Here is a 25077-nt window from a genome sequence, read left to right as displayed (position 1 = left end):
TGCCACAGATGGGAGGCATTGGGGGCGGGGGTGGGGGGGGCGGGTTCCAAATGCAGCCAAGGCTGGGAGCCTTTTCTACAGGTCTTAGCATGATTCAGGGCTACTTAACCCCAACTGCACATTAATAGGTCTGTCAGAGTGCCTGAACCAGGCTGGTGTGTGCGACCCAGAGGGGGACAGCAGTCGCTTCGGCAGCAGCGGGAGCATGGGGGAGAGTGAATGGGTCCAGCCTCAGAGTTAGGTGACCTCGGTCTGGAATTAGAGACATTAAAGAATCCACATGAGATGCTGTTGGTTTGGCCAGCGGGTCTACGTGCACATAATAAGCTATGGTGTTCTGAAAACCACCGGTGCTGGGGTCATGCCCAGAATCCTGGGGGCTGAGTACAGCCATCAGTGGTTTTTAAAAGCTCCTCGTGGGCTATTAATTCTGAGGCTGGACCCAGTCACCCTTCCCCATGCCCCTGCTGCTGCAGAGGGACCCATGCCTCCCTTTGGGTTCCACGCACCAGCCTGGTTCAAGCACTCTGGCAGAAGTAAGCAGTCTTGAACCTTATTCCCAGCCCAACTCCATGGATGCATTCAGGGGCTGGAGCCACCAGTCTTGGGAGCCAGTAAACCCATTGTACAAACAATAGTGCCACCCAGAAAGTCCAAATAGTGGAAAAGGAGCCAAGGGAAGGGTCACTTTCTCCATTTCTTCTGAAACCCTGATGCCAACTTGCACTATATTTTAGTTTGGTTATGGGCAGGGATCTATGCTAGACTGGGCTTTTTTAAAACGCCACCTCCATAGCTAGTGGCTGTTTTTATCATCATTTACTCATTGATAACACTTGAAAAGTATAAAGACTTTAAATAATGATAAGATCTGGCTCCTTTTGTGTTCTCTAATGTGATGCCCATCTGAAAACTTCGGTAACAAGAAGGACAGATGCAGTCACTTTATTCCCAGTGAAGTCAGCCTTTGGTGCCCTTCCTGAAATAATATCTACCTGAAGCCAACTGGCTGCAGGAAGCCAGCATTTCTGAGTGAATGAGTTTGCTTTCACATTCCGCATCAGGCCCCAGACCCTTGGAAGGTGACTGTGAACTGATTAGAACTGTGAATCCCAGTTATTCAGCCTGCAGACCTCCAGCTCCTGGGGAAACACATTCCCTTCCACCCTTGCCATCTCTGAGGTCTGTAAATTGTGCTTTTCACACAGTCCTTCTCTGAAAGAGTCTGTCACCATAGTACCTGGTGGGGTCTTTTCTCCTGGCAGTGATTTTCATTATCACTCGAGCAGTTTTGACAACACGGTCAGATCACAGTGATTACAGCTGAGCTGGGGCTAAACATCATCACCATTTTGCAAAGCTGGTTTCTTCTCCTCAGCTGAACAGACATCTGAGACCTTCAAGCTTACACCATCACTTAAAATAAGGAGAGGCCCCATCTCCTTGGAGCTCTCATCGCTGCAGATGGAAAACTAGAGAGAACCAGAGGAAAACCCATTATTATCTGATCCCCCAAAATCACCGGTATTGAGGTGTAGGCTATAAACCACACTAACTTCTTCAGCTACGGTTCCTTGGTACAGACCCTCCGACTCAGGAGACACCGAAATGAGCTTTCATTAAAAAGCCCTTTTCTCCCCGGGACCTCTCCTTTCAGGCAAATAAAAATGCTTTTTCTCTCTGTTCTTTTGTTGACTCCCAGGATGGTGGTTGTTATGGTGATCTGTTCTGCAAAGCTCTGAAAACATATAATATGCTTTGTTTTGGAATTTATCGGCTGAGAGATGCTCACCTCAGCACCCCCAGCCAATGCACGAAGAGGTGAGTATGTTTCCACTCCCACCCGCAAGGCAGAGACATAAATGCCCTCTCCTGTCCCCCACGATGAGGGCAAAGGTCCACATACACGCTCTCAACGTGCAGATTACTCTGCCCACATTAAATCCGTCACTGAGTTTGTTGGTTGTGGGAAGCTTTTTTCTTTAATTACTAATAGCAGATATAAAGACATTGTGGGAAAAATTCAAGTTTTATGGGCTAGTTCCATCCATCACCTAATTACAGAAGTCTGAAGGCAAGCATGTCCTCCAAACTCCTGCTACTGGGATAATTCTGTTGGTACCTAATATAGAAATATTTCATATTGCTACTGTTTAAGGTAAATGGTTCCTTTGCCGTGTCTTAGACACCTATATATATATAATTTTTTTTATTGAAGTATAGTTGATTTGCAATGTTGTGTTAGCTTCAGGTGTACAGCCGAGTGATTCAGTAATACGTGTGTGTGTGTGTGTGTGTGTGTGTGTGTGTGTGTGTGTGTGTGTTTTCATAGATACCTGTCTTTTTACTTAACGTATTTTTCAATTGACTTACTTTTATATATGTATGTTAAAGAAAACTATATACTATTGCCTGAAGCAGAAAAAAATAACATTTCATATATGCTAGCTATATTTTTCTAATATGCATTAAAGTACATTCATAGCAGCCTAAAATTAAAAGTACATCCTAGAATTGCCAAAATCAGTGTGTTCATGTAATATACCCCAGGAAACAATGCCATAGAGATGAGTGTCTCTCAGACCTGCTTGCGTAGTAGAATCACTGCAGGTACTTTTTAAAAGTAGTCCGATGACTCTGACTTAACTGGTATGAAATGAAAATATGTAGTTTTAATGCCCAGAGATTACACTTGAGCTGGAGGTGAGCATAATTGCTGTGCACCAGTGGGTTCTCAAAGTTAGATGAACATGAGAATCATCTGTAAAGCTTGTTAAAACACAAATTGCTGGACCCCACGCTCAGAGTGTCTGACTCAGTAGGTCTTGGGTGGGGTTGCTTAAGAATTTGCATTTTAACAGCAAGGACCTACTGTATAGCACAGGGAACTATATTCAGTACCTTGTAATAACCTGTAATGGAAAAGAATCTGAAAAAGAACATTGTATATATATATATATATATATATAGAGAGAGAGAGAGAGAGAGAGAGAGAGAGAGAGAGAGCTGAATCACTTTGCTGTACACCTGAAACTAACACAACATTGTAAGTCAGCTACACTTCAATTAAAAAAAAAGAATTTGCATTTTTAGGAAGTTCCCAGATGATGCTGATATGCCTGGCCTGAGGACCTCAATTTTGAAATCCCCTGCTAGAAACGAAACAAAGTGATTTTTAGTTATGTCTGGTGTTAACCAGGGAAAAACATGATCAAATTGAGGAGAACAGTTAAAGCCTGAGGGACACATAGGCAGGGAGGTGTTTTATATTCTTCCATTAAGTGACATCCTCTACCAAGGTTGATTTTTAAAAGCTAAAGAGGGAGGGAGGACTAAGATTTTGCTAGATCATGGTAAACAAAGATCCTGTGACATATGTCTGAGATTGTGAGAACATTCTAGAATGAGAGATGCAGTGCAGTCCTGGAAACCTCCTGCATGCCCTCGGGCCACTCAGGATCAGAAGGGAACTTGATATTGTATTGAAAGGGGTACGTAGACCACAGGAAGTACCGTTTGGTTCTCCCATGACTGGCGCTAATTCAGCATCTCCGCCAGGGCTCATGGCTGACTTCCTCTGTTGAGCTAAACAGAGGAAGAGTTTGTTCCACTTGGAAGATACTGTTTAAGGCCTTGGACCAGCTGGAAGTCCACCTCCCAGATCCTCGGGTAGACCTGGTTTGGTTCAGAGGTGAAATCTCCACCGAGTTATCCTCATTCTATGACCTCTTTGCTCTCCGCGTCCAGGTATGTCATCACCAACCCCCCGTACGAGTTTGAGCTCGTGCCGACGGACCTGATCTTCTGCTTAATGCAGTTTGACCACAACGCCGGCCAGTCCCGGGCCAGCCTCTCCCATTCCTCCCACTCGTCCCAGTCCTCCAGCAAGAAGAGCTCCTCCGTTCACTCCATCCCATCCACAGCAAACCGACAGAACCGGCCCAAGTCCCGGGAGTCCCGAGACAAACAGAAGTACGTGCAGGAAGAGCGGCTCTGATATGTGTATCCACTGCCTCCGTGTGTGAAACTGTATCTGCCACTCATTTACCCAGTGGGTGTTTCCAACAGTAACTTCCCCCGTTTTCCCCTGTAGTCCCCCCCTTTTCTTTACACATATTTGCATATGTATGATAGTGTGCATGTCATTTTTATTCCACCACCATAAAACCCTTGAGCACAACAGCAAATAAGCAGACGGACCAAAAGTTATTTATGATTCTAGGGGAAAAATAACTCTAAGGCGTGCTCCAGACATAAATAGCTCACTGCAGGAATGAGTTCACAGATAAGAAGGGAGCGCTTGTGATCCACGTCAGTTATGCAAAGCAAGTTTAGTTAATGTAGAAGAACAGTTTATTCTGATGTATAAGGATTATCAGGGTGCTTTGGGTTTTCTTTTTGTTGTTGTTCTTTCTTTCTCTTGTTTTTTTTTTTTTTTTTTTTTATATACACACAATAATATATACACACGTTTATTTGAAACAAGCAACCAAAACATATTGGTTGTTTCCACTCTCTGGGCCGAAATATCGCGAAGTATTTGAAAGGCTTTTGCTATTTGTGTAGATGATGAAGCACCTGCTTGTTAGAACATTGGAGATTTTTTTTTTTTTTTTTTTTGCGGTACGCGGGCCTCTCACTGCTGTGGCCTCTCCCGTTGCGGAGCACAGGCTCCGGACGTGCAGGCTCAGCGGCTATGGCTCACGGGCCCAGCCGCTACGTGGCATGTGGGATCTTCCCGTACCGGGGCACGAACCCGCGTCCCCTGCATCAGCAGGCGGACTCTCAACCACTGCGCCACCAGGGAAGCCCGGAGATTTTTTTAGTTACTCACCAAGGCCTTTTGTCCCAGAGCTAGCTTCCTTTGGGAGTTCATATGAACATTTCTTCCCTTACTGTGGAGGAAAGAATAGTTCCCTTCGTGGAAGTATCAAATGCTAGTCATTTAATTTAAGTGAAAAGAGGTTTGATTGCATATTAAATTGTTATTCTGTCTCCTTATGCTGCCATATGAATAGCTGCTTATTCCTCTCACTTTTGACATTTGGGATGAAAAGCCATATGTATCATAAATATCAGATGTAAGTCATTAAAAACTGCCTTCCTGGGACTTTTACATTTTTAAAAGGTGAATTACTTACCTTATGTACAGAATAAATAATGCTCAGGAAAGAGCAAGTATTTTTCCATACATTCTCAGGGGACCTTTTTCCTCCCCTTTGTTTGATTAGTTAGGGCTCCAATGCCAGCGAGGAGCAAGGGCTGGGGCCGCGGTAGAGAGAGGAAGATGAACCCAGCGGCAGATCATGTTTTTCCAGGAGCCGACACGCTAAATAAATCAGAATGTAGGAGGATCAAGCCACAGTTGACTCAACAAAGACAAAAGCCAGCTACTACCTTCAGCTGCATGATGCTGGCTGTCCCAAAGCAGAAAGCTGGTGGGAAAATTCCTCATCGTCAATTTCTTTAACGTAGCCAATCCACTTAGGCAGGTGAATGACAGTAATAGAGAATGACCCCCTTGTCATTACCAGATGGGAGAGGAGAAAAAGAGTGCGACAGTGAGCCAAACGCATTTGGTATAATTATTTTTTCTTTCATTTTCTTTCTTTTTTTAATGTTAGTAAGCGTGAGGGAAGAGGTAGAGAAATAACCCTTTTTCCAACAGACAGTTGTCAGGTATTTTATGTATGCAGATCATGCTTTAGGCAGTATAGTACTTCTTAAAAGTTGGCCAACTCCACCATGACCAAATTCTTGTATGGATGGACTAGCCCTGGGCTGCTATATACGTATTTGAAATGTTTACTTGAAAACAAATTCCATCAAACAGCGTAGGGTGGAGGGGAGGAGAAAAACGTCACAGCTGTAACCATCTCTAAAAAGGTGTTTTTATGGTGAATGTTTTGGGTTTCGATTTTGGATCCCCTGTCCCCCCACCCCCACCCCAAGCATGATAGTTTCGGAGATTTGCTTGCTGTGTGAATTGACAAGCACTTTTACTGACAAAATGGTGAGGCTCAGTCAGAACGTCCGTCCCCACACCCAAGACAGAGCAGTGCAGTGTTGCAGTCAGTATTGGGTGGGGAATCATTGTATACATGTATATTAAAAAGCCCTATGAGTGGAAAACTTTTTTCAAATTATTTTTGTCCCTATATATATTGATTTATATATTACATATAACTATCTTTTTATATATAACTATATGTATACACATATATACAGATATGTGTGTGTGTGTGTATACACACACACACACACACACACACACATCCCCTAGTTTTGGATCATGAAGAGCTCTTCATGCGTTCTTTGCAAAGGAGGTTATAAAGTTATGCCCTCAGAACATTTATAACTATAAGAATGTGCCAGTTAAAGTGCTCAACAGGAAATATGACAGTTTAAAAGCATTGTAAAACTCACATAGCTTACTTCTCTCTCTAAAGTGCAACAAGGATGAATAGAATGGGCCAAGGTATGACAATTAATGGTTCTGCATGACCCAGCCACTGCTGGGGGTTTTCTTCTATAACGTTGTCCTTGTGAAAACTTCTGTGAAATTAAAAAAAAAAAAAGGAGTTACAAGTTTTATTCTGTTATTGGTTTGTTTATTTTTATTTCTATTGTTCTGTTTGTGGTTTTATTTATTTATTTTGCTTTTTTTTCCCTCCCCCTCCCCCCGCCTCTTCCCTTCCTTCTTCTCCACCTTCCTCCACTTTCTAAATCGCTCAGCGCAATGAGGCTGTCCTGCTGCTACCGCTAGACCCCTTAGAGTTTGTTTTGGTGTTCCTGGGTTTGGGGTTGGGTGATCTGGGGGAAACCTCTCTCCATCTGGCTTGCCTTTCAATCTGCACGTGGCCTCCCTGCCCACCTTGGTACCTTGCTCCAAGTCCAACAGCATTTTCCCATCAAGAAACCCAGCTTCCTCCACTTCCCCCCATTATCACCACTCCAACCCAGTCCCCCATCAGTCTGTCCACATTTCTGTGTTTATCTTGGCAAGACCGACTAAATCAAGTGATGATGCCAGGTGATAAGCTTTTCTGGAAAACATTTGCAGCTATTCCACTTGGCAAACTTGCTCCTTGGTCAATAGTTTACCCTCCTTTCAATTTAAACCAGGAGGGTTATTAATGGTAAAGAGCATTGGTCTCCTTGCAGTTGGATCAGTATGACCCCCAAATTAAAACTGTTCGGCTGGATATATCAACTCAATAGCCCACACCCAGTCATCTGGGGGTTGATGATTCAGTCTCTGTATTACCTGGATCTCTTCTCCCACCTGCCTTTCAGCCATTTGTGAAATCCCAACCAGAGACTGGGCAGATAGAGAGAAGTAAATCCAAAATGTGTTTTTTATACAATCTGTTAGCAGCTCTGATGAGAGGACCTTGTGACGGGAATGGAGTGGGAACAGACTGTGACTTGTGATGAAATTTTGGGATTTTCCCTGGACTTCAGGCATACAGTTGAGAGTTGATTGTACTTGGCTAATGATATATTCAGTGATGAAAAAGGTATCATTATTACTTCTATTTTTTATGAGCCCAAACTACTATATTGTTCTTTCCTCAATTGAATGAAGAATCTCTTCCATGGGTTTTCATGTGACCCCAAACTTCTCATCCTTCTTTCAGGTTCTCTTAGGAAGGAGGCATACAAGGTTTTCGTATGACGTCTCTCCTCTTCCCCCTTTCCACCCAAAAAATAAGCAAGTAGGTCAGGGTGGAAAGCGAAAGGGTTTTTGAAGAGAAAGGATGTGCACTTAAAGAGAACAATAGCTAGAAACTCAATTATCTGCACCATTCTAAAAGAGGAGCAGTTTGTAAGCCATTCAGTTCAGTTTGTTGTAGGCTTTGAAAGGGGTGAACCTTAAGTAGGTGGATAGACCAGGAGGCCCAGTGAAACCCTCTCAGCCTCAACACTCAGGTGATCATGAAATCAACATCCCTAATACCTGCTACCCAGGGTCCTTCCTGAAGCCAGTTCAAACGGATAAAGAGAAACTTGGACCCTTATAGTTAGATTTCTACCATTATTGGGAGAGGTTTCAAATTCTATTATGAATATTACAGGTTATGACCCAGAACCTTACTCTCAACAGGTGCCCAATAAATATCTTTGAAATAAATTGACCTTAAAAATTCTTATACCTTGAATCGTTTGATAAGTTATCTTCACCTCCTTGGCTTAGCCAATTTCAAGGAATGCCTGTAGATGGTTCACAATGCTGTCATGCTGTTGGCACTTTCTCAAGCTGAGTACACAGCTTCTGAGAAAGGGGAACACCCCCCGTAAGTTCACTGAGTGGAGAGACTGACTCTGCCTCCCGCCAGCACCCTCAAGGTCCCAGACGACCAGAGGAACCTTTTGACGGGCTCTCCTTCAGCATGGGAAAAGCCGAAAGGTGTCTGCATCCCAATAGAGACAATTAAATCAACCCGCCAGGTTCCTATAGCAACAGGCTCCTGAAGGAGAAGGAAGAGAGTGCAGAAACTTCAGGGCCTCCGGAAGTCAAGACAGGGTAAAAAAATCAATGTCTCAATCAGCTTCTTTCAGCCCACCCCTGCTTTGTCATAAGGTGATGAAGTAGCTGTGGGCACCTGTCACTAACTTGGTAGACTATCTCCCACCAGGAGACCGTACATCCATCACATAGGGAGGTGAGAGGGATCACCCCCTACCGCCTGAAAGGGAGGAGTGAAAAGTCCACCCTTAGGGTGTCAGCTGGATCAAGCCACAGAAGAGGGCCAGGAGGGAGCAGTTGTTCGGCCTAGGGAATGGCAGCATCAGCCTTACAGTTAAAAGGGGCAAAGAGAGTTATACTGGACAATCGCAAAGGAGCGAGACAGTTTTCATAAGTAAAAACTGCTCTGGTTCTGGTGCAGTTTTCATTTCTGTGCGGTAACCATACTTTGCCCACGGAGAGGAAAGGAGGCAGTGTGTGTGGGTGGGGTCCTCTGGCACCTCGGGGTCTGCTAGGCAGGGGGCGGGGGGAGGCCAGAGCAGCTCTCAGAAGTGTGAGATGTGAAACCACACAGCGTTACCTTTGAAGGCTTGAGCTCCTTGTTAGCTCTTACTGTTCTCCACTGTTATCTCTATCCAAATGGAATCTTTCCCTTTCAAGCCCTTTCTCTCTGAACTTCAGCTTGTGGTACAGCGAGAAAAGGCCCAATTATTCCAAGCACCTTTGCTGTGTCATCATCTCCCTTTTCATGCTCTCTTCTCTGGAGAGTAGAGACGTGAAAAGGCCAAATCCCACAGCGCTGACAACCCACAGAGCCAGCAAAGAGACTCTGTTGTCACAGTGCAGCCTGTTGCTCTGCTTCTGGGTCCCCAGGCAGTTATATGTCAGCCCAGGTCTCAAGCCCTTCCCTGCCGTAGCCTACTCCCTTGGGATTCCTCATGGCTGGACGAAGTCCTGACCCTTATTCCAGACCCTTGAATGTCAGTGATGAAAGTAGCAATGGAAGACGCAGATGGCTTGCAGGCAGGGTAGGGCCCCTGTCAAGTTGAAAGCCAATATTTCAGACACAAGTACCACTGAAGGGTGTCACTCCTGCCTCTCCTCCCCTTCCCAAGGAAGGCTACCCAACCGAATCCTTCTCCATCTTCTCTGCTGCCAAAATCCCCTTTCTTCTGGCCAGCACCCAAGTTTATACGCCTCAGTTCTCCACCCTAGTTTATCTGCAATCACACCAAGAGGTATCACCTATCCTTATGTTGTCCTTTAGCACTGAGAGTACTCATATCCATGCTGACCTTATACTAAAAACTAACAAACGCCAAGTGCTTACCATGGGCTAGACACTCTTCCAAGCACTTTATGTATATTAGCTCATGCAATTCTCGAGGTAACCTCAGATGTAGATGCTGTTAGTATTTCCATTTGAAAGATAAAGAATCCAAGGGACAGGTTTGTTCAAAGTCACCCAGCCAGGAAGTGCCAGAGAAGTATTTAAAACTAAAGTCCATGAACTTTGTGCTATAATGCCCCCTAATATTACTAATAATACTGATAGTCTTAACAGTTCACATTGACTTACCATGTATGTGGATAAGTGCTTCACGGACAGTAGCCCCTTTCATCCAAACAACACCCTTAGGAAGGTCCATTAGCCCCATTTTACAGATGAGAAACTGAAGTTAAGATAAATTATGTAACAACCCGCTCGGAGCCACACAACTAGCACATGAGAGAACCAGATCCCCTTGACCTTAACCTACTGCTCTATGCCATCTCCGTGGTTGCAGTGGATGGCTCATGGCATGGCTGGCCTTGATAGGTGACACCTCCCAATGGCAGTTATTTTCTGGGTTTGATCTCGTTCTACCAGCTCACTTGCCACAGACTGTTAAATGCCACTCCTTCCCTGACTTCAGGCAGGTCCCCCAGTCTGTTCACAGTGATGACATCATGCATCACGTCTTCAAGAAGCTTATTAACAAATGGATTTCTTTTTCTTTGGCAGGGAGGAGGCCCTCAAAACCAGATCCATTGCCCTTCTCATCCTAGGGATGAAAACAAAGCCCCCAGAAATCTTTTTGGCTCGTGGGATGAGGCAGGGGGAGGAGACCAGCTCAGGGATTTGGATCGACCCTGGACCACTTCAGCACTCACGTGAATTCCTTCCCTGAGTACTCTTCCTTAAGGCCAATTTTGTAGGCACCCAGTGGTGCGGCTCCTTTGGAAGGCACAGTTCGATAAACCAAAGTGTCATTGTCATAGCAAAGCTCTCTCCATTGGGGCAGGATGACTGGCAATCGTTAAAGTGTGGTTCCTCTCAAGCCCTTTGGGAGAAACACCTTTGCCCCCAGACATTTTAGTAAAACGCTCAGAGCATTCATCTATCTCCATTTCTTCAACATCATATCTAACCAAGTCTCCAACAAAACAGCTGTTTACATCTTACGAGGCCCCCGAATTAAAAAGCCTGTTTCTCAGGCATAACGGAAACCTCAGCTCGTCACCAGGATACACTTTAACGCAACTCCTTTTTGTGTTGACGCTGAATGGCCAAAACACAGGGAGAACTCTGCTTAGATTCTCTTTATGGCAAGAAATGCAAAAGGACAGAGAGAGAGAAGCTTAAATGGGGAAATAATGCTCTCTTTCTTACAGACAGCAGGAGGAAATTGATACTCTCCCTGCCGTGGAAGGTCAAAATGCCAACTTTGAATTGAACTGTAAAGATTAAATTCTGAACAGTTACCCTCTGCAGCAGTTGTAAAAATTTCAGCAAATTGCAGCTGTCTTAGGTCTTTCACCCCGAAGGCCTACTCATTTCCATCAGTAGAGTTCCCTCTCCCTTCCAACCTGGCATGTCCAACCTAGCACTAAATCCCTTTGCAAAATCTGGCCACAAAAGGGCGCGGCCAAAATCAAGGGCAGCTCAGGCAAACAGCACAGACACTGGGTTCAGCTCTTCTGAAAATCATCTTTATACATAAACCATTGGAAAAAGTCATAGTTTGAAATTGTTTCAGCGGCCTGGCAATGCTTTTAAAACATAATCATCATACTTTACTCCTCTCTGAAAGGTTAGTTTAATCGTAGATCACAAAAAAATTGGTTTCCACAAATGCATAATGGTTCATCTGTGTCACACTTGAACTAAATGCTTTTTTAAATGGAGCTGAAATTATTTTGATGTGTACACAGTCCCGGATTTCTATACAACCTTTTTTAACCAGCCCATCAGGAACCTTGCCTCTACAGCCTCATTAATAATTCAGATGTGCTGATGACTTTAAAAGATCTATGGAATTGAAGCTTAGGGAAAAAAAAAAGCTCTGCTTGACAAAAAGATAAATGAATGTAGAAAGAAGCTGTAGGAGTCTGGCAAGCTGTAGATCATCTCAGAACAGATTGTAACTTTATCATTCTGTCAGGGGGAATAATTTAAAGCACTTAATCAGTTAGCTTCACCGTGAGGATGTAGCATTATGAATCCGTATCGTCCAATCTGTTCAAATCAAAGTGAACTTAATTATAATAGGTGAGAGAGCCAGTGCAGGAAGGAGAGAGAGGGGTGGAGAATGATCCAAGAGGCAGGAAGTTTCCTGGGGGGTGTAAACCAAGCTGCTGAGCAAAGGTTAGTGAGTGAGCTTTCACCAAGGCTCATCCTGGCTCCAGCTCGGTGTCTACAATGGGGGCTCAGGGCACTGGACACAGCAAGAGGAAGCATGGTCCAAGGAGAGACAAGCAGAGTGGTCATGAGCTGACCATACATACCGGATCTATAAATCATTAGCCATGCAGGGACGGACACACACACACACACACACACACACACACACACACACGGTCCTCTATCATGATCAAGCCAGGTGAGCAATTTTGTTAACGTATTCATCCAGGACCACTGACAAGGCAGTTATGAATTGCTCTGATAGGCAGAAAAGAAGGCCGGAGAGGCCATTGTCTCTATAGCCGTGGGTGTGCTTGAAAGCTTTTTCCCTTTTTCTTTACTTCTCCTAAGCTACTAAAATGAGGCATACGATTCTCAAGTTAGAATGCACTATTTGCCCCAGTCCCTTTGTATCTGTACACATGGCTGATTTCCCAGAAAATTCCAGTCGTAGAAAGAGGCGGGGATGAGGGCTGAGTCTTATGAAATAGCACTAAACGGCCAGGAGGACGCTAGGCCATTTTCATCCTCACCCCAGCCTCTGAATGCCCTGACTCAGCATTCTCTTTCAGCCATCTCTGGATTTAGGGTGGAAATGAAATGCCAAGACTTCGTCAAGCTCCCTTGTTGACAGCTTGGGTGATTATAGTCGGTTAAGATAGTGCCACTAGGAATTCTTTTCATAACTTTATAGCAACATAGAGTTTTCTTTCTTGAAATTAAAGCCATCTCAAAAGCCTCGGAAAACATTGGTTGCTATTCTGATTTTTCACCCTCATTGACCAGCAAAAATCTGTGGGCTTACTTTAAGATCCCCAAAACTGGCTGCAGAAGAAACAAAAGAGTGGTATGATTGAGATTTACCTTTAAGTATGCTTGTACAAGCAAAGAAGGAGGTCCTGCATAAGATTCTATGGCTCAGTCTGTGGAAGGGACAATGTCCCTCAGTTTCCACTCAAATCAACGGATGCACAAATCTTTCTTTAGGTGCAATGCCCATACCTAATATTTGTTATATTCGCCATCTCCTCACCACCAAAGCTTTTTAGGCCAAGAAAGGAACCCCAGAGAACACTGCCAGAGTTAGTCTCCCAACCCCTCTTTATTCTCTGAAGTCCACCCCTGGTGCCTCCAAGTCCCAATAGCCCATTGGTTCATCACTTGCTACGGGCAGCTGAGGTATGTTTCAGGTTCCGGGGTTCTCCCTACACTGCACTGTCTCTCTTACCAGTTACTCACTGTCAGCTTCTCTCGATTGCCTTTTTTGCATTTTTCAATGAACTTTCCAAAGTCTTTGCCCTAGGACTAACTAAGCTTCTCATTTCTCCTTCTTGTTCTCTATCCGTTTTGCCCTTTAGCAGAAAAGAAATGGTTTACAGATGAACCGGATAATGCCTATCCCAGAAACATTCAAATCAAGCCCATGAGTACCCACATGGCTAACCAGATCAACCAATATAAATCCACAAGCAGCTTGATTCCACCAATCAGAGAAGTTGAAGATGAATGTTGACTCCCAGGAGACCAGAACTATTTTTTTTAAAGCCTGACAAACTTCATAAATGGTGACGTGACTTTTCTTCCTCTTACATGCTGAATCGCTGGTGGAAACGTTAGGATAAGCGAGAATTGCAAGAAAAATAAAGTAGACAGATCTTTCTCTTTGCCTTGAACATTGCTTCCATGTATTTTGGAAAAGAAAATGATTTCATTTATATATGAACATACTAAAATAGTCATGTATAGCCTCTAGCATTTTAAATTATTTTTATTTATTAGAAGGAAAATATATTTTTTCTTTTTCTCCCACTGTCATATGTATATTCCCTATATCTAACAATGCAAACTCAAAAGGAATGTGGCCAGACTCCTTATGCATATTTCTCTTCTTTCTCTCTTTTTCTTTGAGGAGAATGATGGTCACCACCACAGTTAATTATAATTAAGGGGAATGGATTATTAAGACAACTTTAAAATGGTCCAATAATGTAAACATGTATTTTAGTAAATTTAAAAAAGAAGACAAAAGAGGGCAGGTGAATTTCCTAGATGGGTATGTATTTTGGCTGTACTGACACCAGCTCTTAATAAATGGAAAGTTACTTATTTTCGAAAGTCATATTTTTGTAGTTTTAGTTTTCATCCTGTATTTCTCACCTTTTGTTCATATATTTAAAGGGAAGACCTTCTTGCAGCTTTTCTACAAATGCCAGATCGGGTTTACCCTGCCAACTAACAATACCAGAGGGTTGTGAGCATGCCTGGGACGTGGAAGTTGAGGACCAGATGCACAGAAGACATTTATTTCTCTGTTTGTTGTTCTAATGGTGGGGACTCCTTCCTACATGCTGTTATGCTTCTCATTTCATATCTCCAAACCAACCAAGCAGTAATTGCAACTTTGGAAAGGTCTGGTGGACTCTCTCCCCATTCCCCAAGTCCAGGGCTTTTAGCCTGAAAGTTTGTAAACACCAATGAATAGTTTTACTTAACGATAGGATATGATAACACATTCATGCTATTCACTGAGTTTTTGTGTAAAAGCCAGAAAAGTTCCATGCTCAAGGAGATGACTCTTGCCCAGATCTAAATTTTGCAGGCTTTCCTTTAGTTGCTGGGACAAAACACACAAACTTGTTACAGCAACCTACAAAATAATAACAACAAAAGGACAGCAATGAATGCACTTAATATAGACCGTTAGAAAAAGCCTTTGAAAATTAACCAGCAATGAAATCTAATGTATCAGCCACTTCAAACTGTGGTCAAAAAGATTTTTCTAACCATCAGACACAATTCCAATGTCTCCGAGCTCTGCTGTTGCTTGCATGCCCAGTGTAACGGTGTCCCAGCAATTGTTCCATTCCAAATGATTTTCAACTTCAAAATGATCGATCTTTGATAGAAACATCAGGATCTCTGGAGCAGCATGGATGTGATAGTGATTTTTATTTTCTTAAAAATGTAAACTGTGGACACTTGAAGGAACCAAGCCAACCAGAATATCCCCCAAAGTCCCACGCTATCTATTCCATTAGGCCATGACCCCGTGGTATGTAGTATGTCACAGCAAATCAGATCAGAGCCAAGCAATGAAATCATCATGAAAACATAGGTCCACTAAGTACTCCAATTACCAACGTAGGCAAAATGAGCTTCCACCTCTGTCCCGTCCCTGCAGAGCCAATGTAGTTGTGTTTCCACCTCGTAGGCGTCGTCCTAAAGTGACTTGTCAGACTGTGGTTACCCTGTCGTCACATTTTTGTAGAATTAGTTCTATAAAAGTATCGTGAATATAACATATGTCCAACTGGATTGTTTAAAAATTACTTATAATCAATCACTAGTCTACTCAGCAGACTAAACTGACGTCAGCATTCTCTTCAGGCTGATAAACATTTCTTGGTTTCCAACAGAAGTAAAATGGGTTTGTGGGGCGACACCCTTGCTGAGAGTTGACAACTTTCCTGAAAGCTAGGCCTTCTTCTACATAATGATTTTGTATTGGGTTCACCTTAGTACATTCTTAGTACATCAATCCACGCTCTTCTTTCCTTCATGAACCCTAGTGGGTTCCTGATAACTTGATAACCATTTCTGAATCTGTCTTAACTATTTGGTCTCCTCTGTCAGGCACTGGTGGCCACCACCTAAATGCTCTTCCATTAGAGGAAGTTAGGCCACGGTGTCCCATGCCTGCTGCCCTCTCTTCCCCATCTCTCCAAACCGATGCACACTGGAAACAGAAGTACAAACTCCATGCCCTTTACGGCTAGAGATTTGAATCTAAGCTGTTTTTTTTTTAAACCAAAATGGCTAAGATAGTTTCCCGGAGCAAGGGCTCTCCTCCAAAAACCAATTGGCAGGAATCCATTTTCTTCTAAGGTAGAGCAAGGTTGTGCTGTTTTGCCTTTGTAATAATGAATTGCTTGGGGCCAGAAAATGAAATAAGGCATTTTTTAAAGGGAGTATACAAAACGACTGGCCTGGTGGCTCCTTGGCAAAAACTGGTACCCAGTAGACGGAAAGTGAAATGGAAACAGAAACGAGATCGTAAGATCATCGAAGGGCTTGAAGGAATGCCAGAGCTTCCCGATTTGTTTCTATTTGTGGAGCCCTGTGGCCCTGAGGGAATCCTCACCTCACCACGCTCTGACAGACCTATCTTCCTGGCTACGTTCAGCACCGACCAACGATGGCCATCGTTGGTATAGTCCATGTTATAAGGCTCTGAGGTCCCACCCCAGTTTAGGATTCCAGAGAAGCCATTTTCCCAAATTAGTAACTCAAGTGCTTTGGGAATCAAACTCACCAACAGGCTATTTTAAAAGCCGAAAGCACCTACTGATAAAAGCATCGCCACCATCATCATCTTTCTCGTTAAGAAAACTTTTGCTTTCATCTGAGCAATTTTATATTTTAAAATAGCCCCTTGAACCAAGATAAAACACCTTCAATAAAAGCGGTTGTGACTAAGGCATGTTGGAGAACACCCAGAAGCTCTTTCCTTCCAAAGCTTGGGGCATCTTATAATGTACTTTGTATAAAATCTAATTGCGGACTTTAAATAAACAGGGAATTAGAACTGTTTGGTTAGGATTAGAAAGGGAGAAAGTGAGAAGGCATAAGAACATTGGGGATATTTTCATGTTGAAAAGCAAAGAGTCCAAGTTTCCTACTTATGGTTTAATACGAGGGTTCACAAGCTACATCTGCAAATAACTAGCTATCCACTTCGAAAATGTTCTTTCAACTCTCTGAGTCTCAGTGACCTCATTTGTAAATGAAAGTGATTCATCTAGGTGACTCTAAGGTCCCTTTCAGATCTGAGAGGATGTGCTGTGAGTTAAAAGGGGGGGAGCATGGGAACAAGCCACCCCCTGGAGACAGCCTTGTCCTGTACTAGAATAATGGTCCTTCTTGCTGCACCACCCCAGCAGTCCTCCTGAGGGTAGTGCCTCTTCTGCTCTGGACACGTAGCAGCTATGTTCATTCCTCTGCTTTACATTTGGGAGTCTCCTTAGGTTCAAAACGCAAATTTCAAAATTCAAACTCACCTGAATCACGTTGGTCTGATTTTTCTGTGTGTTCCTAGGGTTTTCTTCTCAATCTCATCCTGGCCTGCCTTTTTTATTGGCTCAAGGCTCAATTTCCATCAATCCCTTCATTTCTAACCCATATCTCCAATCTCCAATATGTAGTTGGAGGCTCACAACCCCCAGATTTCTGCAGTTTTCCTCATTTTTATTTCCACGTGTGGATCTGGGCACTAGGAAGGTACGAGTCTTACTTCTCACTTCATTTCCCATCCTCTGTTTATTTGATTTTTTTTCCTTTCATCAGTACGGCAACTATTTCTTTGCTACTTACATTCATAAGTCTAATTTTCACCTACCATTTTTCTTTGTCAAAGAGAATCTCAGTTTAGAAAAAAGGAAGGAAGAGAGGTAGAAAGAGAGAAAAAAATTTAAACCAATTGTGACGTGAGTCACCTTACTTATAGACGATTAAACACATCATTCAAATTGGACATGGAATTCCAGTGCAGAATCCGTCCATTTACTATGGCGAGCAGAGGGAGAGTAAGATGAGACTTCAGAGAAGGGGCTAGAAAGTAAATTGTCTTAAGGGCCAAGCTAAGAGGTTGAGGCTTGCTCTAGAAACTCATGGAAAGCCACTAGATGTTTTAAACAAAGAGTGACAAACACCAATATCTGTGCACTTTTTAGGTTGTATATTTTGCGAAGTCAGTTCTTCCTGGAAGTCATCAAGAGCAGATACGCAGAGTTGAACATTTTCTCAGCAGCGTGGAGTTCTCAAGGGTGCAAACTCCAAGTCCACACAACTCAGCACATGAAGTCCTACCTTCCTCAAATAAATGTTATAGATCCTACTACTTGTAGAAGGTCAAATGGCAGGGTAGGGGCTGGTGTGGGGGGCTGCTTTGAGGGCTGGCTGTTGGGGTCATTGGCTGTAGTTCTGGAAAAGGTTCTTTGTGAAAGGAACACTTAATTGGGACCTCAATAGAGGAACCCTGTGGAGGAATAGGAAAGAATGCAGGGCAGCTGAGAACTGTTGTGTTAATTAGTTCAAAGTGGAAGAAGCTGACTGTGATCTATAAAGGCAGGCTTTTCAGGCAAAAGGTAAGGAGAAAGTGGTGCTGAGAGGAGGGCTACGGAAGGTCCTGTGGATTTGGACGTCAGAACCACAGAGGTAGGTACACAGTGGGGTGTATGGCTGGGTTCTCCAAAGGAGGCAGGGTAGGTGTGGAAGATTTTTTGAAGGCAGAAAAACATGGGGGCTACAACAATATTTTTTCAAGGGTTAAAAGGAGCAAAATAAGTAGGTACTCCTGGAAAAGGAGACCTAGGGTACTCCAGAATCAGAAAAATGGGTAAACCAGAGACGGAAACTTTAAGAGAGAGGTTGGAAATGAAGGTGTTGGAGATGGTGACTCAGAAGTAAAAGGACTCACTTGAAGAGGGCAGGGACTTTGCTCGTTTGTTTTATCTCCAGAGCTTGTCACGAGGCCTGGCTCTGGGTGTGCAGTCAGTTGTTACTTTGGATGCCGTAGGCAATGGAGGTTGGCTAAGACTTCTAGGTCACTGGAATTCTTCCTGGAGAAGGACCAGAAGAGAGGGATCTTGAGGTGTGCTTTTTCTTTTGCCTCCCTGTTCATGTCATTCCATTGTTCCTCATCTCCACACACTGGCGGTTTTGGTTTCAGCATTCCTAAAACAAATGCAACAATCCCTTTGCTTTAGTGGCTTTTCTGGACAGGCAGCATGAGGAGAGGGGGTTTTTGGCTTTGGTGAAAATCAATCTTAATTTCTAGGTAGATTTCAAATTTCAAAAGCTTTCCTTTGGTCTGTTTTTCCCCCCCAAGGACTTCTGTGTTTCTTCTCCTCCACCTTGCTATTCAGCAGAACAGGGACAAAAGTGACACCAAAGTGCTCCAGTGTGCCTGCCTTAGGAAGCTTTCCTGGGCCCGCTGTTCAGAATCTTAGATGGAAATGTCCACACGGCACCATCATACGCCCGCCAGAGCAAACTAGAGCGTCTGTCACATGGGGTTCAGGATCAGTGTGAGAAAGGCAGCCAGCAGGTAGGGGAGCCCTGCCAACAAGGTTGATGGAGCCCCACTTCCACACTAAACCAAAGCCCCCCTGCCCCAGAGCAGCCTGCTCCCCTCCCTTCCTTCCGCTGAGCACAGCCCGAGACACATTTGACCAGAACTGCAACATTTCAAACATGAACCAAGGTCTGCCTGGAAATCCTAATTAAAAGTGTTCCATTCCCAGGTGACCCAATCACATCCTGCCTAAAACTTCTGGCCCACATCCCACCACCCAGATGCTGAAAAGAAACCTTCCCCCACTTAACACCAAAACCTGCCCTCAATGTTTCTTCAGGGGACAAAGAAAAAAAAAAAAAAAAAAAAAGCTTATATAGAGGTCAGCCTACGAGTTCATTAAGGAAAAGGAGCGTGGCTTATTCATCTGTCTTTCAGACGTTTGATTGTTGGCATTATGGTGGTGGTGGTGGTGGTGATGATGATGATAATGGTAATGATGAACTACTATGACCTAACCGGATTGGAAGAGAGACTAAATGCTGGTGCTCTGAAATGATCTACTCAACTCTGTCATCTGTAACAACCAGTGATAACTCTCTTGTCTTGTAAAAAGGGTTTGTACATAACTTGTACATGGTTTCATTTTGTATTTTTCGCAGATTAAAAATTTATGTATTTGTGTTCTAAAATGGCGAGTGTGCCTTGTGTCTCTGTAGCACCCACACATCTGTGGGGGGGTGGAGTCTCTGAGTTTCCATCGGGTTGCTGTAGCTCTCCCTGAAGGCAAAGTTGTGGACTGATAGGAGGCGTGGGAATGGCCTTCCATTGCCTTTCCAGCTTCAAGTGTGAACAGAGCCCTGCACCTCTAAGGAGACTGTCAGTGGGTACCAGGCCAAGACAGCAATGGATGGTGGGGGGGGGGTGGGGGGAGGAAGAGCCGCTGTCATTAGATGTGGTGCCTGGGAATCGGTCCCTCCAGGGTCACACCATGGCCGGAGGGCCCACAAGCTCCTGCAGAAACCTCCAGCATGCAGGTTGCTAAAGAAATAGGCAGCCTTCAGGTAGGCCCCTGGAAAGCTAGAATGTGTCTGTCCTCAGCCACCTGCACCCAAGCTAGTTACCCTTTCCTGATATCTGCTTAGCGAAGCAGTGCGCTTTTTCCTTGCATTTGGCTTATCAAGACAGCCTTTAGAAGTTTTGATTCATCCTGCCCCATACTCACCCCCACAGAGAAATCAATGAAACTTTATCGCAAGGCAAAAGAAGAAAGACAATGACAACAAAAAACCTCTTAAAAATTGGTGCTGTGGTCTCAGGGCCATCGTTGAAATCACCTTCAGAATCCTAAGTTTGAACTCTTTTATGGAGGCCGGACTCCCAGAGTTAAGGCTGGTCTAGCCTGGAGGAAAGGAAGGAGCTAGAGATGGGAGAAAAGCCACCCACGTTGTATGTATGTAATGTGTATAATGATTGGCATTTAATGTATTGTAGAGATTGTCTCACTTGTTCCTCAGCCACATATTTACTGAATAGCTATTATGTTCACATTCCTCTGCTGGGAGCTGGGGATACAGCAGTGAGCAGTATCACGACCCCACTCCAGTCTGGGAGGGGATAAACAGCTAGTAGTCATGTACTAAAACTTAACCTACAGGGGTTAGTACAGTAGGGCATTGGGAAGGCATAAGAGAAGCACTTAGCCATTTCAAGAACAATCTACCAACTGACTGATACTTTGAGAAACAAATTCCTATTCTACATAAGCCAAGACCAGCCCAAACCAGAACTCATTCCCAGGGGTCAGCAAAGCAGGTTCACCTGTCAGAATGTGCCAATTCCTGACAGTTTTGGGACCCTGGTTTCTCAACTTGCCTTCTCCAATATTTGCTAACAAATCTGAATGTTGTTGGGGAATGTAATTGCAGAGCATATGGTCCCCATTAGTTAGGCAAACTCCACTGCCAAATTTGGCTCCAAGGAAGGAGTCTGCACAAAGGATGAAGTATTAGGAAGAGATCGACAGTGACAGAGAAAGCAAATGAAAGAGATGAGACAGTGAGTTACAAAATAGCAGGCTCGGCATACCCAGCGAGATGAATGTGGAACATATTTTTCTATTTGTTGAGAAAACAATATATGTGAATTTGTGCTAAAATCTCCCTGTAGCAAAAGTCAAAGTAGACCATTCACCAGAATCAATGTTAACTGCTTTGCAACGTCAGATAAGATAGATTCTGCCTGGGAGAAAAACTGGGGGGGAACAGAATAGACAGGGTGCAAAGGAAATAAAGCATGAATGATACCAAAATGTAAATATGGGCTCAGGACTATTTTAAATGTTAATGGACCAGGGCTTTCAGAGAAGAAACAGAATCTCATGCTTACTAACCTTTCAGGTTCCGAGAGTCTGAAAATGTAGGCTAAGAATCAGAGATAAGAGGTCCCCTGAGACCTGGAAAGAATGATTGGACAAGTGGGGCCATGGGGTATCATCAGGCAGAAAGCAGTTCCCCTGCCCAGTCCAGCTTGTGAAAACTGCAGAGGAAGCAGGGCTGTGCCTGCACCCAGGTACATCCTGGCTCCTTGGCCTGGTCTTTCCAAAGAGCTAAAGTAGGGGTCCTCTCATTCGCTGCCCACCTCATGCACCTTGGTTTTCAGTCTTTTGTAGTTATCTCACCCATACCTAATTTGACAGATTTTTTTTTTGCTAAGTCATTTCTTTTTTTTTAATTGAAATATAGTTGATTTACAATGTTTCAGGTGTTTAGCAAAGTGCTTCAGTGATATATACATACATATATCTATGTATCAAAGTGATGATATATACATACATATATCTATGTGTCTATATCTATCTATTTCTTTTCAGATTCTTTCCTGTTATAGGTTATTACAAGATATTGAATATAGTTCCCTGTGCCATATAGTAGCTCCTTGTTATGTATCTATTTTTTATAGAGTAGTGTGTATCTTTTAATCCCAAATTCCTAATTTATCCCTCCTTGCCCCTCTTTCCCCTTTGGTAACCGTAAGTTTGTTTTCTATGTCAGTGAGTCTATTTCTAATTTGACAGATGTTTTAAAAGCAAGTTACCTTAATCATGTCTTTCTGAAAATAACCAACTTTGTTTTTGTAGAATCAATAAGCTCTTTCTTGTCCTTGTCTTTCTTTGGTTAGCACACTATTTAATTCAATTGCATGGTACAATAACAAGCAGAAATGTTTCAGTTGGCTTGGGACTGCTGGGAGGCTCAGCTGGCGAAAGCACAAGGAGCATCCCACGAGGCGTGAGACGTCAGTGTACGGCAGACAGCGGCGAGCATGTTCACAGGAGGATGGAGAGGGAGCGGCAGCTAACCCAGCTAGTTGATAAGTAGTGCTCGGTTAAGAAGGCTTCTAATAGAAACAATCGTAGGTCTCTATCAATGAGAGATGAGTTAAATGAATTTATTCATACATTCAGTGGAGTACCAGACACTCAGTACAAAGGATGAAGTAGATTTATGTATATCGGGGGTCGGCAAATTATGTCTTATAGGCCAAATGTGGCCTGATGCCTGTTTGTAAATCAAGTTTTATTGGAACATAGCAATGCCTTTTCATTATGTATCATCTCGAACTGATTTTCTGCTGTAACAGTAAAGATGAATAATTACGTCAGAGACTGTATGACATCTGTAACGTATTTACTATCTTACTTTTTACAGGAAAAATTTAGACTCCTGACCCATACTGCATACAGGGAGAAAATAAAACATAGAGTCGGATCCCATTACTGTTAACTGATTAGGTATATTTATATATTCATTAAAATTTGGGAGAAAATAAGGTCGAGCCATAAACAATGATTGTGAAGTTAAGGCAGAGGCAGAGGGGAAAAATTAAGAGACGGACGAGGGACTTTTGCTTTTCACTTTATACATTTCTGTTTTGTTTAGGTGTAGGTAGATTAAACATGCATAACTATCATCAGGAAAAGTGCTTAAGACACTTCTTTTTAGGAAAAATGAATGTATATGGGCCTAAGACCACAAAAGGATGTAAGTAGCTTTATCGGGATGGGAATGAAGTTCCGTTCACTGCATAGACCATTCTAGGGCTATGCATTTCCTAGTTCCTTATTTCTAAGTGTCCTATATACAGCAGGCAAGTATGAGACACGGTGACATTTTCTCCTCCCTTCAGAGCTTGCTGTAATTGTTGGGCTCTGGACCTGCCAGGCTAGCAAGCATGTGTCTTATTCTACCACAACCTGTTCCTCCTGTAATTGTATACCCAGCACCGAGACAGCACCCTGGACTGAGCTGCCGAAATCCAAGCTCCAAGGCTACCCTTCTCCATAGGCTTCAACTTGGCAACACTGGCCTTGATCGTGGCCTTATTCTGTTTTGCAGTCTTTTTTGTTTTTTTTAACAAGGCATCTTCCCAAGAAATGACATGCCTTTCTAGGATCTTTTATCCATTAATTAATTAAAATAAAAATTATTAGTTTAATAGATCATACATATTAGTTGCACACATGTTAAATGTATAAAATTAAGTAAACAGTGAAAGTAGGTCTCCCTCCTATTTCTCAGTCACCCAGCCCCCCTCCTTATGGACAGTCATGGTTAATAGTTTCTTCTTCATCCTTCTAGAAATAGTTTATGCATATACAAGCATAATCCAAGCATAACATGCTATATACTTTATATACATTCTATATAGCTTTTAAAAACAATATAACGTATAGATTATTTTTTAATCCATCCATCAGTCTTTCTAAGGGCTACATGGTATTCCATGTAAAAAGTAATTTATTTAGCCTTTCTCCTACTGACAAATATTTAGGTTGTTTTCAGTCGTCTTCTATTTCACCCACAGCTTCAATGAACATCCTGTGCATATATCTTGGTGCATGAATGTGAGCTTAACAGTAGGGGAAATTCCCAGAACTGGAATTGCTCTGTCATTTTAAAAAACATTTAGTTGTATTAATATTGCCAGATTATCCCCCAAAGGAGGTGTCTTAAATCATAATTCTACCGTTTATCACTGAGTCCCAGGTTTCCCACACCCTCTTCAATGTGGCATATTAACCAGAATGATTCTGACTACAAATAACAGAAAACCTGGCTAAAGTGGCTGAGACATTCCATGTTTATCCTCTGATAACATGGAAATCCAGAGGTGAGTTGGCCACAGGGCTGGTTGATAACAGGAATGAGCCATCTTTACCAAGAGTCTCGGTGTTCTCCATTTTTGTGCCCTGCTGCCTTCAGGTTGGCAGTGTCTGTGCTCATGGTCACCAATGGTGGCAGTTATTTTAGCAGCCACGTACAGACACAACAGTGTCCTGTGAAGAAGAGGACATTTTCTCTTGTGGGACTCTTCAATATAGAGGAAATATTTTCTAGAGAAAGCCAGTACATTTCCCTTCAGGTCCTGTTGGCCACGATGGGGTTCCAGGCCCACACCCAAAATAGTAACCAGAAACAGATCTGATAATTATGCGTTTGACTTAGACTTTGGGCGATTATGGTTTATCCATGTTAGACTGGCAGGTGAGGTCACCTGCACCGTACATGGGGACAAGTGTAAGAGGAGAGGATTGACCGGCGTGCAATATGAGAGAAATCTGGGAGTGATAGAAATTTCTGTGTCTCTATTTTAGTGATGGCTGTGTGCTTGTATAAACTTGTCACAATTAATGGAACGCACAGTGAAAATCAGTGCATTTTATGGCATAAAATGAGATTGAGATATGGCATATCTCAATAAAATTGATTTAAAAACATAAGACAGGGCTTCCCTGGTGGCGCAGTGGTTGGGAGTCCGCCTGCCGATGCAGGGGACACGGGTTCGTGCCCCGGTCCGGGAAGATCCCAC

At 43.2% G+C, this 25077-nt stretch overlaps 1 protein-coding gene across 1 annotated transcript in view; it reads left to right on the top strand.

The window, feature by feature from the left end:
- Window positions 1–19887, top strand: part of KCNMA1 (potassium calcium-activated channel subfamily M alpha 1) — a 753854-nt gene extending 733967 nt beyond the window's left edge. The window contains 4 exon segments of the mRNA XM_032608356.1: window positions 1703–1821; window positions 3748–3972; window positions 6736–6776; window positions 13496–19887. Of these exon segments, the coding sequence (XP_032464247.1) occupies window positions 1703–1821; window positions 3748–3972; window positions 6736–6766 (375 nt within the window). The 3' untranslated portion in view covers window positions 6767–6776; window positions 13496–19887.
- Window positions 19888–25077: the final 5190 nt, after the last annotated feature.

This window comes from Phocoena sinus, chromosome 16 (assembly GCF_008692025.1).
Source record: "Phocoena sinus isolate mPhoSin1 chromosome 16, mPhoSin1.pri, whole genome shotgun sequence".
Classification (NCBI taxonomy): Eukaryota; Metazoa; Chordata; class Mammalia; order Artiodactyla; family Phocoenidae; genus Phocoena; species Phocoena sinus.
Note: the sequence above shows the minus strand (reverse complement) of the source record. Positions and strands in the feature narration are given on the sequence as shown.